Source organism: Neodiprion virginianus, chromosome 2 (assembly GCF_021901495.1).
Source record: "Neodiprion virginianus isolate iyNeoVirg1 chromosome 2, iyNeoVirg1.1, whole genome shotgun sequence".
NCBI classification, from domain to species: Eukaryota; Metazoa; Arthropoda; class Insecta; order Hymenoptera; family Diprionidae; genus Neodiprion; species Neodiprion virginianus.
In genome coordinates this window covers 16,876,013-16,888,843 of record NC_060878.1, presented here as the reverse complement: position 1 = coordinate 16,888,843, position 12,831 = coordinate 16,876,013, and the positions used below count along the sequence as shown (strand labels likewise).

Here is a 12,831-nt window from a genome sequence, read left to right as displayed (position 1 = left end):
CTATTTCTCACGGGTCAGGTTATGAGAGAAAGTTTGAAAATCATTAAAAGCAACAAACTTTAAGAATTATTTACAAAAAAAATGAATACTGCTTGTTTATGTTTTTTTTGAAAAAAATTACTTGTTATATCCTCAATTAATAATTCTCAGGTTTGAAAAAAAATTCTAAGAAAAGTATGGCTGTTATTAAATAAAATGCTCACTCTAACTACGGTCGGGATAGGGAATACATGTAAATTGTACGACTTTTGATCGCTATTATTGCAAAATTTAGTACCGCAAGGACTATTAAGAAAAATTCCTACGTATAAAGGACACTTCAAATTATGTGTATTCAAAAATTGAAAGATATTGTAAGAAAAGTGATTTATCACGGTACTACCTTAAAATTATAATTCCAGTTTATTAAAAACTTCTGTATTTGGAGAATGAGCGAGGCAAGACTGGAGAATAGAAAAAGGCTAACCATTGATGAGAAAGTACCAATTATTATCAATTGGTTGAATACCGGTGAGTCGGGCCATAGGCTTACGCATGATTATGGTATCGAAAGATAGACTCAAACGAAAATTAGGAAAAATAAAGAAAACATAATTCAGTATACTTCAAGACCAGCACGAAAGTACGAAGAAGAAGAAAATCACAAACGTCGAAGGTAGTGGTTTTGAAAAGGCAATTTACAGATGGTTTGTGTAACACAGAACCTTAGGCGAACCTCTCTCATAGGCGATGTGAGTCGAAAATGTTTCAACACATCACCAACAAATTTCTGGTGCAGCATCTAAGTTTAAGGCGAGTAACTGTATGCTCGATCGTTCTAAGAAACTTCACGGCACTTATAGTCTTTGATTCACAGTGGGACGAAATCCTAATTAAGGAGAGTCAACTTAAAATGAACTTCGATTCAAACAACAATGATGTCAGATTTCGAAGATAGTAGTTGTACAGGGGTTTTTGAGGTCATTGATTACGCATTCAAGGCAAACATTTGCCCAAATTTTACTTAACAAGAAGACGACAAATGCCACGTGGCTTAAATTTGAGAAACAACGGAATAATATTCACCTATATTATATGAGATCCACACATCAATACTTTAAAAAATTTATGTATAGAAACGTAAAAAGCATTTGAGCAAAAGCATCGTCAAAAGTTTCAAATATCACAAAACAAATCAATGGAATACAATTTCCTCATCGGACTCGTCAAATTCAGAATCATTTTCTGCAGTAGATTGACATATTGTAGGTGAGATTAACAATTCTACAGTTTCCAAAGATAAACTGCATATTTTTTTCTGGGGTAATGTACATTTGGGGACAATGAATTTGAGAAGGTTAATTTGTTACACTAGACATTTATGTTGGCAACACAGAGAAACCTACAGCGCCATAGACGGTCGAGTGCGAAACAAACTCAATCTCATAAACATAACGTAACCCATGCTCGTTGAATCTAACCTTAGAATACGTGTCAATCTAACAAGTTATTATCCCCGCGGTATTCTAGGGTTATATTCGACGGTCATGGGTTATGTCATGTTTGTTGAGATTGAGTTTGTTTCGCGTTTGGCTGAATATAGCGCTGTAGTTTTCTCTATGTTGCCAATATAACTGTCTAGTGTAAAAAATTGGCCGTCTCAGATTCATTGTCCCCAAGTGCCCGTACACTCGAAATGTACGTATCAGATGTTACCATAAGCCGATTGAAAATATCTTCCATTGTTTCGGATCTCGAACACTTTCGTGATGAATCTTCTCCAATACTATTGATGTCTTTGTTTTTAGCTTCTTAAGCATTTACCGATAGTTGGCGGATCGGCAATAATGCATGAGCTGTTATTTGTGGACCATGAACTGGAAGTTTGTGCATCGCGGTAAATGTCAGCGAATCGCAAACCTTCCCCTCTATCATCGTTAACATCATTTTAAATTTAACCGAGAGTTCGTTCTGATTTAGTAATGTTTCGTAAAGAACAAGCGTGTTTATCTGATTTTCGATGTAGCGTTCTTCGTTTACAGTCAATTTTGTATTTTCGTTCAAAAACTGTAACCTTAGCGGTATGCAAGTCACAATTTTGCATCCGTTTTTTCATCGCCAGACACGAGTTGTATTGGCACAGCTGAAGCAAAAACACAGTTGAATCCGACGTGTTGTCATCTTGAAACTTGTGTTTATATGTGCACTTTGTCCAGAGTTTCGATCGTAGCCCCACTTGCGAACAAGGAACATCTGCTTATCACTTTCGTCAGCAATACTCGAAATAACTTCACGTCGAAATAATATAATACGCTGATCTGTATGGTTTAGTAAAGCCTGTAATATAACTCTGCTTTGCTCTCTTCAATACTAACAGCCGTACGGGGTGGATAACACACTTTTTTAGCTTCTGCCTGTAGCGAATTTCTTGTTTTGCCAAGCCAAGTGCTCATAGGGAAGGACATCTTGTAATGATATGAATGGTTAGACAGATAAGAATTGGCCAGGAATCGTGATAGAAGATAAAATAAAATAAAATAATAATAAATACTTAGGAATAACGCTTATCTTTTGGAGGCGTCGTACGATAAAAATAGATGTTTTTCCGTTCTATTGATTCGTCAGTCCTTATATAATGTTTATTTTAATCAATCTGATCATTGATGTCAGAATTTTGTCGCTTTTCCAACAGGGTTCGCGAATATTACAAAAGAAAAACTATTAAATAAATAATTGAAATTCTGTCTTGAGTCTTATACGGTCGTTACACTTATGATAGATGTTGATGATTTGATGAATACTGACCGACTGACCATTCTCGCAGCCTCACGATGCTCGACACCACACGTATATGTGTGAACGTATATGTGTGATGTCCAGACTTTGACATGCCACTTCGGAATTGGGACGCATACGGAAGTGCTGTCGAATGTTCAGAGATCTCAGTTCTTGGTAGTCATTATTCGACATTTAGCGGTCCACCAGATAGGAAAGAGCAGCATCTGCGGATAATGTAACTTTGGGTGTTATTTCACAGAGCCTTTCGATACCTCGAAGTTTTCGTTAGACTCGTCAGTGTTGCATCCATCACAATTCGAGGAGCGAAGGCTCATTCGAACAATAGTTGATAACTTGTTTGTAGTCAACGTTTCACGGATTTCTTCGGTTCTCTGCCGTTTCTATCTGTGACTTAGGGACTAAAAGTCTTTCGAGGGGTGACCACCCTTATTGGTCGGTGTGTTCTGGGAATTAGCAGCTACAGGAAAGGACACATGAAGCCATGACTCATATTTCTTGCAAAACGTATTTTCTTCCCTACAAACCGATTTCCACATTGTTCTCATTTTGTTAACAAAAACTGAAAAGGACAGCCTCATATGATTAGGTATGAGCGCCGAATTTCCGTTCTTCTCGAAAAATTTCAATTTAAGGTGTTCCAACGCAGCGGGTAGTCCCGTCCTTCAAATGCTATCTTTCGTGTATAGAGTAATATTTTTCCAACTATGTCCTGTAACAAAGCCGCAGAGAATTCGAATCTGATTTGCATATGAAAACTTCAAATATTCAACGTAAACCATAATAACTGAGACAAGATATAAGTCGTTGAATAAATTAAATTTTTCTGAAGCGATTTCGTTTCATCTAGGAGATTGTTCTCTGATATTGAGGACACAAAAACACGAAAACGTAATACTGATTGATATGATTTATGACAGATAAGACAATAATACATATGCTACTTCTCGTGGAATCTTGAACATAAATTATTGAAGACATTTATTATAAACAATGTGAATCTAAGATAACCATGCTAGTTTGTTATGAAGTCTCGGTATATGATAGGACCGGTTTTAGTCTCCTATTGTACGTACTGTGAAATTTGCCGCGTCGCGCTGCGTACCCGCTCATACTGTACGCGACTGACGAACAAAAATCATTACAGCCAAAGGAGCAGGTGGGAGTGGGTGATTTTTATGGATTTCGTAAGCTAATAGCCTATAACCAATAACTCTGAACTTGGATCGTTGAAGAATATGGTAGAAAATGGTACATGTCATCTGTTTGAAAACCGAGGTCTATAGAATCATATCGTTTTCACGAGAGCACCGAATGTGGCCGTATTTCAAGTTGTTGAACATCAATTCGTGACTGAACTGATACAGAAATATTTTTTACGCACTTCAAGGAGTCGAATCTATCTTGAAAATTAAAAATCGCACAATTCACACTTGAAATATGAAATTTTGAAGTTTAGTGCTTCTGCTTTGTATTCTCGCGCAATGCGTGCACCGTCAATGACGGTCAACTTTGAACCGAAGTTGCGAGCCATGTACAGAGGATTCGCCTTCTGGTTTTCGAGGTTTGAATGCACTAATTATTGCTCTACCTGACGCTTGAGTCAAAATTCACTAAAGCGGATTTTCATTTTTCGAGATTTACTTCTCTTTTCAAGGACTTCGGCCCACTGTACGATGATCTAGGGCATGAGGTGATAAAGGATCGTTTTACTATAATGGTATGCGCTGATGCAAGTGGATCCCATAAAATTCCTCTTTTATTCATTGAAAGATTTAAAAAAAACCTCGGTGTTTCAAAAACTTTACAAATCTATCTGTGATTTATAAGGGTGAAAGAAATGCCTGGATGGACCGAGATCTTTTCCAAGTGTGTTATAGAGAGGTTTTCCCACCCAACGTAAAAGAGAAACATGGATCACCTGTGAGATACCTTCTTCTCCTCGACAATGGATGCTCCTTCTCATCCAACGATCGATGTCTGAAACAGCATTGCCAATGCTAGTCAAATTATGTACTTGCGGCCTAACGTAATGTGACTCACCCATATACAACTGATATGACAGGAAGTAATTCTTAAAATGACAAAAATCTATAGAAAACAAGTGCTTTTGGAAAGTGTGCAGTTATTGGAAACGATGTTCACTCGCTTAAAATCAATTTACGAGATTTGAAACTTCCTCAACGAACGGAAAAAGTGTCATTCAATTTAACCCAATGGATATAACTGAATATGTGATTTTCAACTGTAAAGTAAATGTATAATTATGATTTTACGTTAAAAACTACTTAATTCGATGACATTTTTTTATCGTACTCTTAGAATAAATAATGTTCCAATCAGACCTTGAGCAATTTCCCTACATATTTCGTTCGATGGAAAGTGTGACGGCTACGAAACTCAGTTGTACGCATATTTCTAGTGGCCCGACTAAGCAGGGTGTCGGGGAAATCTGTACTGTAGAAGGAGAACGTATGCAAGAGGAAATTCGTTGACTAATGAGGGGCTGACTACTGCGGTCCATTACTGCATTTTTCTCCGTACCTTTTATCGCTTCGGCAAATCAATTCAATCAATAGACGTACCATTAAGTATGATCATCATTTTTGTCATTAGATATTTATTTTCCGAGTGAAATGTTTTCTTCATTTCTCATACAATTGTGTTCCGTTGAAGCATTTCATTCGAATTCTGGTAATTCCATTCAAACGTTCTATAATCTTTGTATAAATCGATTCGTATTGCTTATTTAGATCGATAGTCCGTACACGAGTTGGATAGTAAAGTGTTTACTGTTTATGCTTTTTAGAAATGTTGCAAATCGAACAAGTTATTTAATTTTGAAATAAAACTCATTAAAGCACATCCGACCATGCGTTGACGGACCTCCTTGTTTGTCACGTGGTGTTGCGATGTGAAGATTTGAACACGGCTTACGAAAGAAAGAGAACGAGATACGACAATTGTCAAGCCCATCATTTGAATGCAAAGGCCTGTAAATTTCAGATTTTCTTGTGAAATCATTTTTAAGATGATCGCTGGAGCTTTTCGAGGCAGACCGACAGACGGATCAACAACTTTCAAACAATCTATTCTTCCGATACCAAAGGCCTAGAAACGTAAAGATCAGTTGAAGTTGCAGAGACTTATTTGGGACCGAAACCAATACTCCTCTTACGTTAAGATAGCTGATGGAAATTGAAAAGTGGTGTGACATTGTCGGATCCCATACGGCTGATGATGCATACATATATATATATATATGTATATATATATGTATATATATATATATATATATATATATATATATATATATATATATATATATATATATATATATGTATATATATAGATATGTATATATATATAAGTACATACATATATATATATATGTATGATGTATATGTATACATATACATTATTCTATACATCAGATGAACAGAAAGTTGAGGCATGATTTTGAGGCTTTGAAAATTTGTCAGGTTCTCGCTCTGTGATAATAGTCTTTTATGACTCTCGCATTTGTTTAATTATTCAATCATCTTACTTATTTCACTAGCGATGTATAAAAATGCGGATCGGCTTGAAGAGTTTCTGGAAAACTTTGATTATTTGCTGCCGATTTTAATGTACTGGTCGTATCTACCGGACTCTGGAGCCGCTTGGGTCAAGGCGGCCAAGTCGTACTATTTCAATAACATTGAAACAATGAATAGAAGTGAGGTGAGTGGTAAGATATTCAAATCTAACGATTCGAATGCAATAAGCTTTCGTACTGTATGCATATCCAGTTATGTAGGAGGGCTGTAAGTCATGAATGTTTTCAAACTAAAGAGTTCTAGTGGTTATATTTCCCAGTCATATGATGTCGCTGAAAAATTTAAACACCTCAAAACTGATCACGAAATTCATTAACATATTTGACAGAAATTCACCGATAGTTGGCACAATTATGGAGTTTGGTCGCTGCAGTCATATTTTGACCTGAACGAATGATTTCTACCATCATGTGAAATTGATACTGTACGCGCAGATTATATCAGGAGCTTATACCTTATCAGTCTCCCAATTGAAAATTGTATTCCAGTAGCGTCGTTTAGCAGAAATTAATCGAAAATAGTTGATTTCACAAAAAACTACAGGCTGTATGTAATACTTGTGGGTGAAAAAAAGTTTTTGTCGTATCAGTTCTGATGATCGTTGCCTTAAAATGTTTTTCAATTATCCGTATCGTGCCAACTAAAGAATTGAGTGTTTGGGTGATGCGCCATTTATGAATCCCTTCTCTTGCAGTTGCTGACTAACTTGACGTTACTCATCGGTGACGCTTCGTTCACCTATCCGATGTACTCCGCCCTGTTATACCAGCATGCAGTGGCAGTAAATCCCCAATATTTCTACGCCTTCAGATATCGGGGCACCTGGAGTAACACTTACGTTTACGGCAACACTTTGAACGACTACGGAGTAATACACACGGATGACGTTGGTTACATTTTTCCAAATGTAGACTACAATATTATGTTAGCTCTCAACAAAACCCCAAATGAAAAAGATCTACAAATGAGGGAAATTATGGTGCAATTGTGGACATCTTTTGCGAATCACGGGTAGGTTTTTTTCAATAATGAGATTATCTGATGATACATATGATTCACAACCATAGCATGCATTTTCAGTAAACCTTCAACTTCGTTTTTTCGTGAAAATACAACGTGGGAGCCGTACTCGAAAAAGGACAATTACCTTCAGATAGGGGACAGATCCGAAATCACGCTAGAGGTTAAACATTTCTTCTCAACAGAGCGAATGCAATTTTGGGCCAACTTGGAAAGAAGTACGGCAGAGGCAGAAACCATCGGGTTCATCCACTAACATGCCACCGCTAGAAGATTCTACCGTCAATATTTATCGACCGATCAAACGCGGTATTCCTGTGAAATTGCTGAAATCATCGAAATTCTGCATGCAATGTGGAACAAAAATGAACAGATACTTTTCCGTATATTGCGAGAATGCGGCTAGGAAATTTATTCCAATAATTAGTAGTATTTCGCTTACAGAAATACATTTCGCGTCATTATTAGTGCTTGAGGGTAATTTTTTTTTAGTTGTTTGTATTCGGCATTGCATGTAGAATTGCGTTCATTACAGCATTTTCACAGCAGTGATGCGTAGGTTTTAATAATATTCAAAATGTGTGACATATAACGCAATCTGTAACGACTGAATATAGCATCCTCTAAAGAATGAATTTCCTTTTTGTGATCCTACTTTCATGCTCGAAATTCGTATCGTACTCGTCATAATGTAGGTGCGAAACATACTATTTGGTAGCTTTTCATTCATCATGATAAGACTTGGAAATATTGATGAAAACGATAGCACAGCTATAGACTCAATTTGTCAAGGATATTTTCGTGTTTTCTATATCTTCTAAATTCTTACCCAACAATGAACATTTCAATAGTATTTATTCTCGAGGAAACTGCGATGTGTGATGGTCAGAATGTGTACGACTTGTGTGTACGGTGGCGTTACGCGATAAATGGGAGTCTTCGTCAGTCAAATCGAATATGAACACCCTGGTCGGTAAATGCCATACGCCTTGGGCCAATAGTAGCAGCAATGATAACGAAATTCGTGCCACTGTGATCTGATTTGGGTGTTATCGGCCAGACGATGTTATTATCACCATGGTTTGCATGTTGGTAGCATATCTTCTGACGCAGCGTTGCAATAAATTTCCGGAATTTTTCCGAAAATCAGTTGGATAGCTTCAGCAACATCTTGATGAAGAGTTGCTCCATGAAGATGACTATTCAATATGTTCCATTCTTTCGTTTCTTGCTATCGAGAATCGCTTTGTATCAGAAAATCATTATGCAGCAGCGACTCGTCATTTAAAATGATGTGATGAAAGGTAGCCATAATACCTGTTTCAAATGTTTTCACACAATCACTGTTCCGCCCGATCGCGAGATCACAATCAATGGTGATTTTCTGAATTAAATCATCTATCAACTATTCCTTGCATATAACATGAGTCCTTTCGTCTTGTTCTACCAATTCTTAAGCCTCATCCTCGTGCGTTTTTTTTACGTTCCAGAATTCGTCCACTCGCTTGAAACAATATCATACTTATGTGAACCTAGCACCCGACCTAAAAAAACTCAACCATTTTTTGTTGATTCTTGTAGGTTTTTGTAGTTAGTTGTTTGTGGTAACAATGATTTCGTTTGTAGTAGTGCCAAAAAAAAAAAATTTAAGGGGTTGAAATGCACAGGTGCAACATACCTCGATAGAATCTACTTCCAGCAGTAAAATGAATAAATGAATAAATGAATGAATTTAAAATAATTAAAAAAAAATGTCACCCCAGTTTGAAAAAAATCGAATTTATCGGTAGTTTTCCGTACAGAATCGTTTGTAGTTGATTGTAGTGAAGATATTTTTGTTCGTAGTAGAAGAGAAGAAAAATATGTTTTTTTTTTCAGCTTGAATTTCTGTGGCCCTGCTGCCAACTAATGTTTCGAAATCTTTTGTAGTTGTTTGTAGTACAATTTTTTTCGTTCAGAATTCCTTCAAAATTTACTAAAAACGTCCTACTCGCTTCGGAAACGTTAGTAGTTGTTTGTAATACTCATTTTTTCGTTTGTAGTTCCTTGGAAATTTACTACAAACGTCCTACTCGCTTCAGAATCGTTTGTAGTTGGTTGTAGTACCATTTTTTTTTTGCTTTTAATAACTTTGTTATGTTTCTTTCGTTTGTAGTAACTTTGTTTCGTTTGTCGTCATTTGTGGTAGTGTTGATTCCGTTTGTAGCTGTTTATAATGGAATTTGTTTGTTTCCAATAGTCTTGAATCAATAGGTAGTCCTTGGACAGTATGAGTAGGTTTATATTGTATACGCCGTTAAAAAAATGTATTTAAATATCTATATATTCCGTTCATTCCTTGAATAAATTCTCCATTATATGTAATCGTCCAACTTGTATCGCCGCTATGTTGCCGATGTTTTTTCAGCTGACCTCAGTGTGATGTATACGCGCACGGAAAGTAGGCAGTGTATAGAGTCAACACTGCCAAGCAATGCGAGCGCATACGTACCGCTAGGAGGGGGGCTCTCAACGAGGAGAGCCGGAGAGCGTCTGAGTATACGAGGTCGTAGTCGAAGATACTCGCGGAATAAAGCTTAGTTATATCACACCTGTGTATTTTGATTTCCCTGACCAACTTCCCTACCGGATCCCGCACCCACGCAGGCTCATACCTTGCACTCAGGTTTCTGGACAGTCCATGATTTATTCAAAACGCCCTGAGAATGATCCTGTTGCTCTGTGTTGATAACTGCACATTTGGTAGAGAGGTAGATTCGAGTCATAAAACGTTCAGTCTGCAAAACAGTTCTGTACTCTGAATAACGTCTGTTCTCTTCGAAGTTCGGTCATGTACACCTCTCTCTCGGTGTGGACCGCCGACCATCGTTCTCGCCCCGGCGTGTCGTCCTCTCCGGCTCTTGGAGGTAGATTCGTTTGAAATTACGAGGCTGATACTATCAAAAGGCTGATTTAATCAAAAGTCGATTATTTTTGGTCATTCTTAAAATTCACGCCTGTGTAGGCAAAGCTCCTTTTACGGGCGAACTTAAGTCTACATCTAACCAAAGGAAATAGGTCAGAGTTCCCAGACAGTCGTTATACAACAGATATTACTTATTATTTATCGAACCACAAATAACTGAGAAAAGAGTCTTGTTATAGTGAACAGGATTTATCATCTGTTAACAAATCATATATTTGAATATGGCAAAATAAATATTCAGTTGGAGATAAGAAATCGCGCATTTGTATTTACTTTTTTCTGTGAAATGAAGATTTGTTGATACTTAATGAGTCATCTATTTCTTTAGAATTAGTATCCTGTGGTATAAAACAGTCGAAAACAATGATAAACTACTCAAATAATGGTACCGGATGAATATTTATTAACAGTTGATCAATCATCTATTTTATTGAAAATCGTATTGAGTGATGTTGAGCTCCTTGTTGCCTTATTACCGTACTACGGATACAACCGCTGTCACTTTTTCCAAACCTACACACTCTGGAACGGACGAAAAGCGCACGTCGTTCTTGGGGCATGAACTTTACGTACCGTGCGTTTGAATCGAATCGGTGAGACGAACGTCCGAATGTTCACGTGTGAGCCGGAAACAAATCTTACATCGCACGTACCAAACCTCGAACATAACATCGCGCATCCAGATCAGGAATTTATGAACAAAAACACGCTGCACTAACACTTAAATGTTGAAAGAAGTTCGGATACGCCCCAAGTTGTAATATCAGCTCCATAACATTACCGTTGCATTGTCACACTGGTTTTTATTATAAATCAATTGCTCGGCCGACGAACTGCGTTTAAAATGTACAGAACGTGCTTGGAACGTGCGAATGGTGAGATTATGAACTTGAATCCTGAAATAAGATTTGTTAACTGTTAATAAATCTTCATGTGGGATAACACGGAGTGAAATCTTCTACAATTAGTGCTAATTTTTTGACAAAAGAAAAATAAAATTTGAATTAGTTCTCGCTTCATCAGCCACAATCTTAGAGTATCTTTTCAATAAAAGACATATTTTAGTGAGAAGTGAATATTATATTTAATTCAAATACTATAAAATTTCGATTGTAGTTGTAACGGCACATTTGTTCATTACACGTTAATAAGTTTATTAACAGTTAAAAAATGGTTCCTGAAAATATTCAACGAAATATATTTATTTATTATAACAAGACTCTTTTCTCAGAGTCCGGTACATATGATTTGAAATGAAGAAATCCGGGTAATTATTGATACTCAGGACGGGATGTACTAATTCCAGTTTATTGTCATGAAAGACTTCATCAGATAGCAATACCGCTCTATTCGCTAAATTGAACATCGTAGCGACTTTCCGCTGTATCGGATGATGTAACAGATAGTTCAAATACCTTCTCGACCAAATTGGATTCTGATTACAATTTGTAAACAGGTAACCTGATCACTAATCGATAGATAAATGATGTATGAAGCGTGTATTACATAATCCAATCTAATGTATTATATCATAATACGTATAGTACATATCATATAGACAAATTATCTAATTGTAAGAGTTCTATTTAGTATATGGGATCTGAAATAACTGAGAAGTGTTCAACAAATTTATTCATTGTGCAGGTACTTGATGACATGGACTGACGATAAATTATTTTGGGTGAGTTATTGAAATTGCAGAATGAATTCATTCGTCGTGGATAAGAAAAGATATGTATACTTACTCACAAATTTGGATCCATATATACTGCGTCGAGCGACTCTAGGCGGTTTTTCAATGAGAAGAATTTCGCAGTAATGCGGCGATTAAGAATCTGCCTGGCAGTGATTAGTTTAACGAGAATCAACAACAGAGTTTCTTTACGCTTCTTTATTATGTAAAGGGCTGGACGATACGAAACCATTGGAAATTCAGTTGGCTGTATCAGACTCGAGTATTTGCACTTATTGTCGGTATGAAGTCTGAAACGTGAAATGAGGAGTGAGTATCAATAACTAAGGTGGTTTAACGCATTGCATCTCCGAGTGATACCGAGACAAATGTATGTTATATTGTTTGTGCGACGGTCGTTGGACAGCTTGAATATCATGTTTGACGATTGGCATGTCAAACTCGTTCGCGATAGACAAACAGTTCGAAGCCATAAAACAATTCCACCAGCAGGATTCACCAGATTCGAGTTTGTTCTCATCGGACAACGTCGTGTGACGACAATGGTTTCATATTCAGGGGCGGAGTGTCTTCTTTTCTCACTATTGCTAAGCATTTTTTTTGCGTCGAGTGCCGGTTACCTCGATGAAACTATTCAACCGGAAGTGACGATTCCCCAAGGGACTCTGCGGGGAAAAATTATGACCACCACCCATGGCCGAAAAGTGTCGGCCTTTCTGGGAATTCCTTATGCGCAACCACCGGTAGGAAATAAGAGGTAAGTGAAGTACATAAATTTA

General features: G+C 37.0%; 2 protein-coding genes across 4 annotated transcripts in view; one reads left to right on the top strand and one right to left on the bottom strand.

Moving 5' to 3' along the window:
* The window catches only part of LOC124299275 (esterase E4-like), a 47,640-nt gene extending 39,579 nt beyond the window's left edge, over positions 1–8,061 (top strand). Inside the window, exons 5-7 of one of the 3 annotated variants that reach the window (XM_046752377.1) lie at positions 6,335–6,498; positions 7,069–7,385; positions 7,455–8,061. In XM_046752377.1, the coding sequence (XP_046608333.1) occupies positions 6,335–6,498; positions 7,069–7,385; positions 7,455–7,650 (677 nt within the window). In that variant the 3' untranslated portion in view covers positions 7,651–8,061. The remainder of the gene's footprint in view (positions 1–6,334; positions 6,499–7,068; positions 7,386–7,454) is intronic. The other 2 variants (XM_046752376.1, XM_046752375.1) reach the window with 2 other exon arrangements.
* LOC124299284 (flotillin-2) overlaps positions 1–12,831 on the bottom strand; it is a 510,013-nt gene that overhangs the window by 136,011 nt on the left and 361,171 nt on the right. The window lies entirely within an intron of this gene.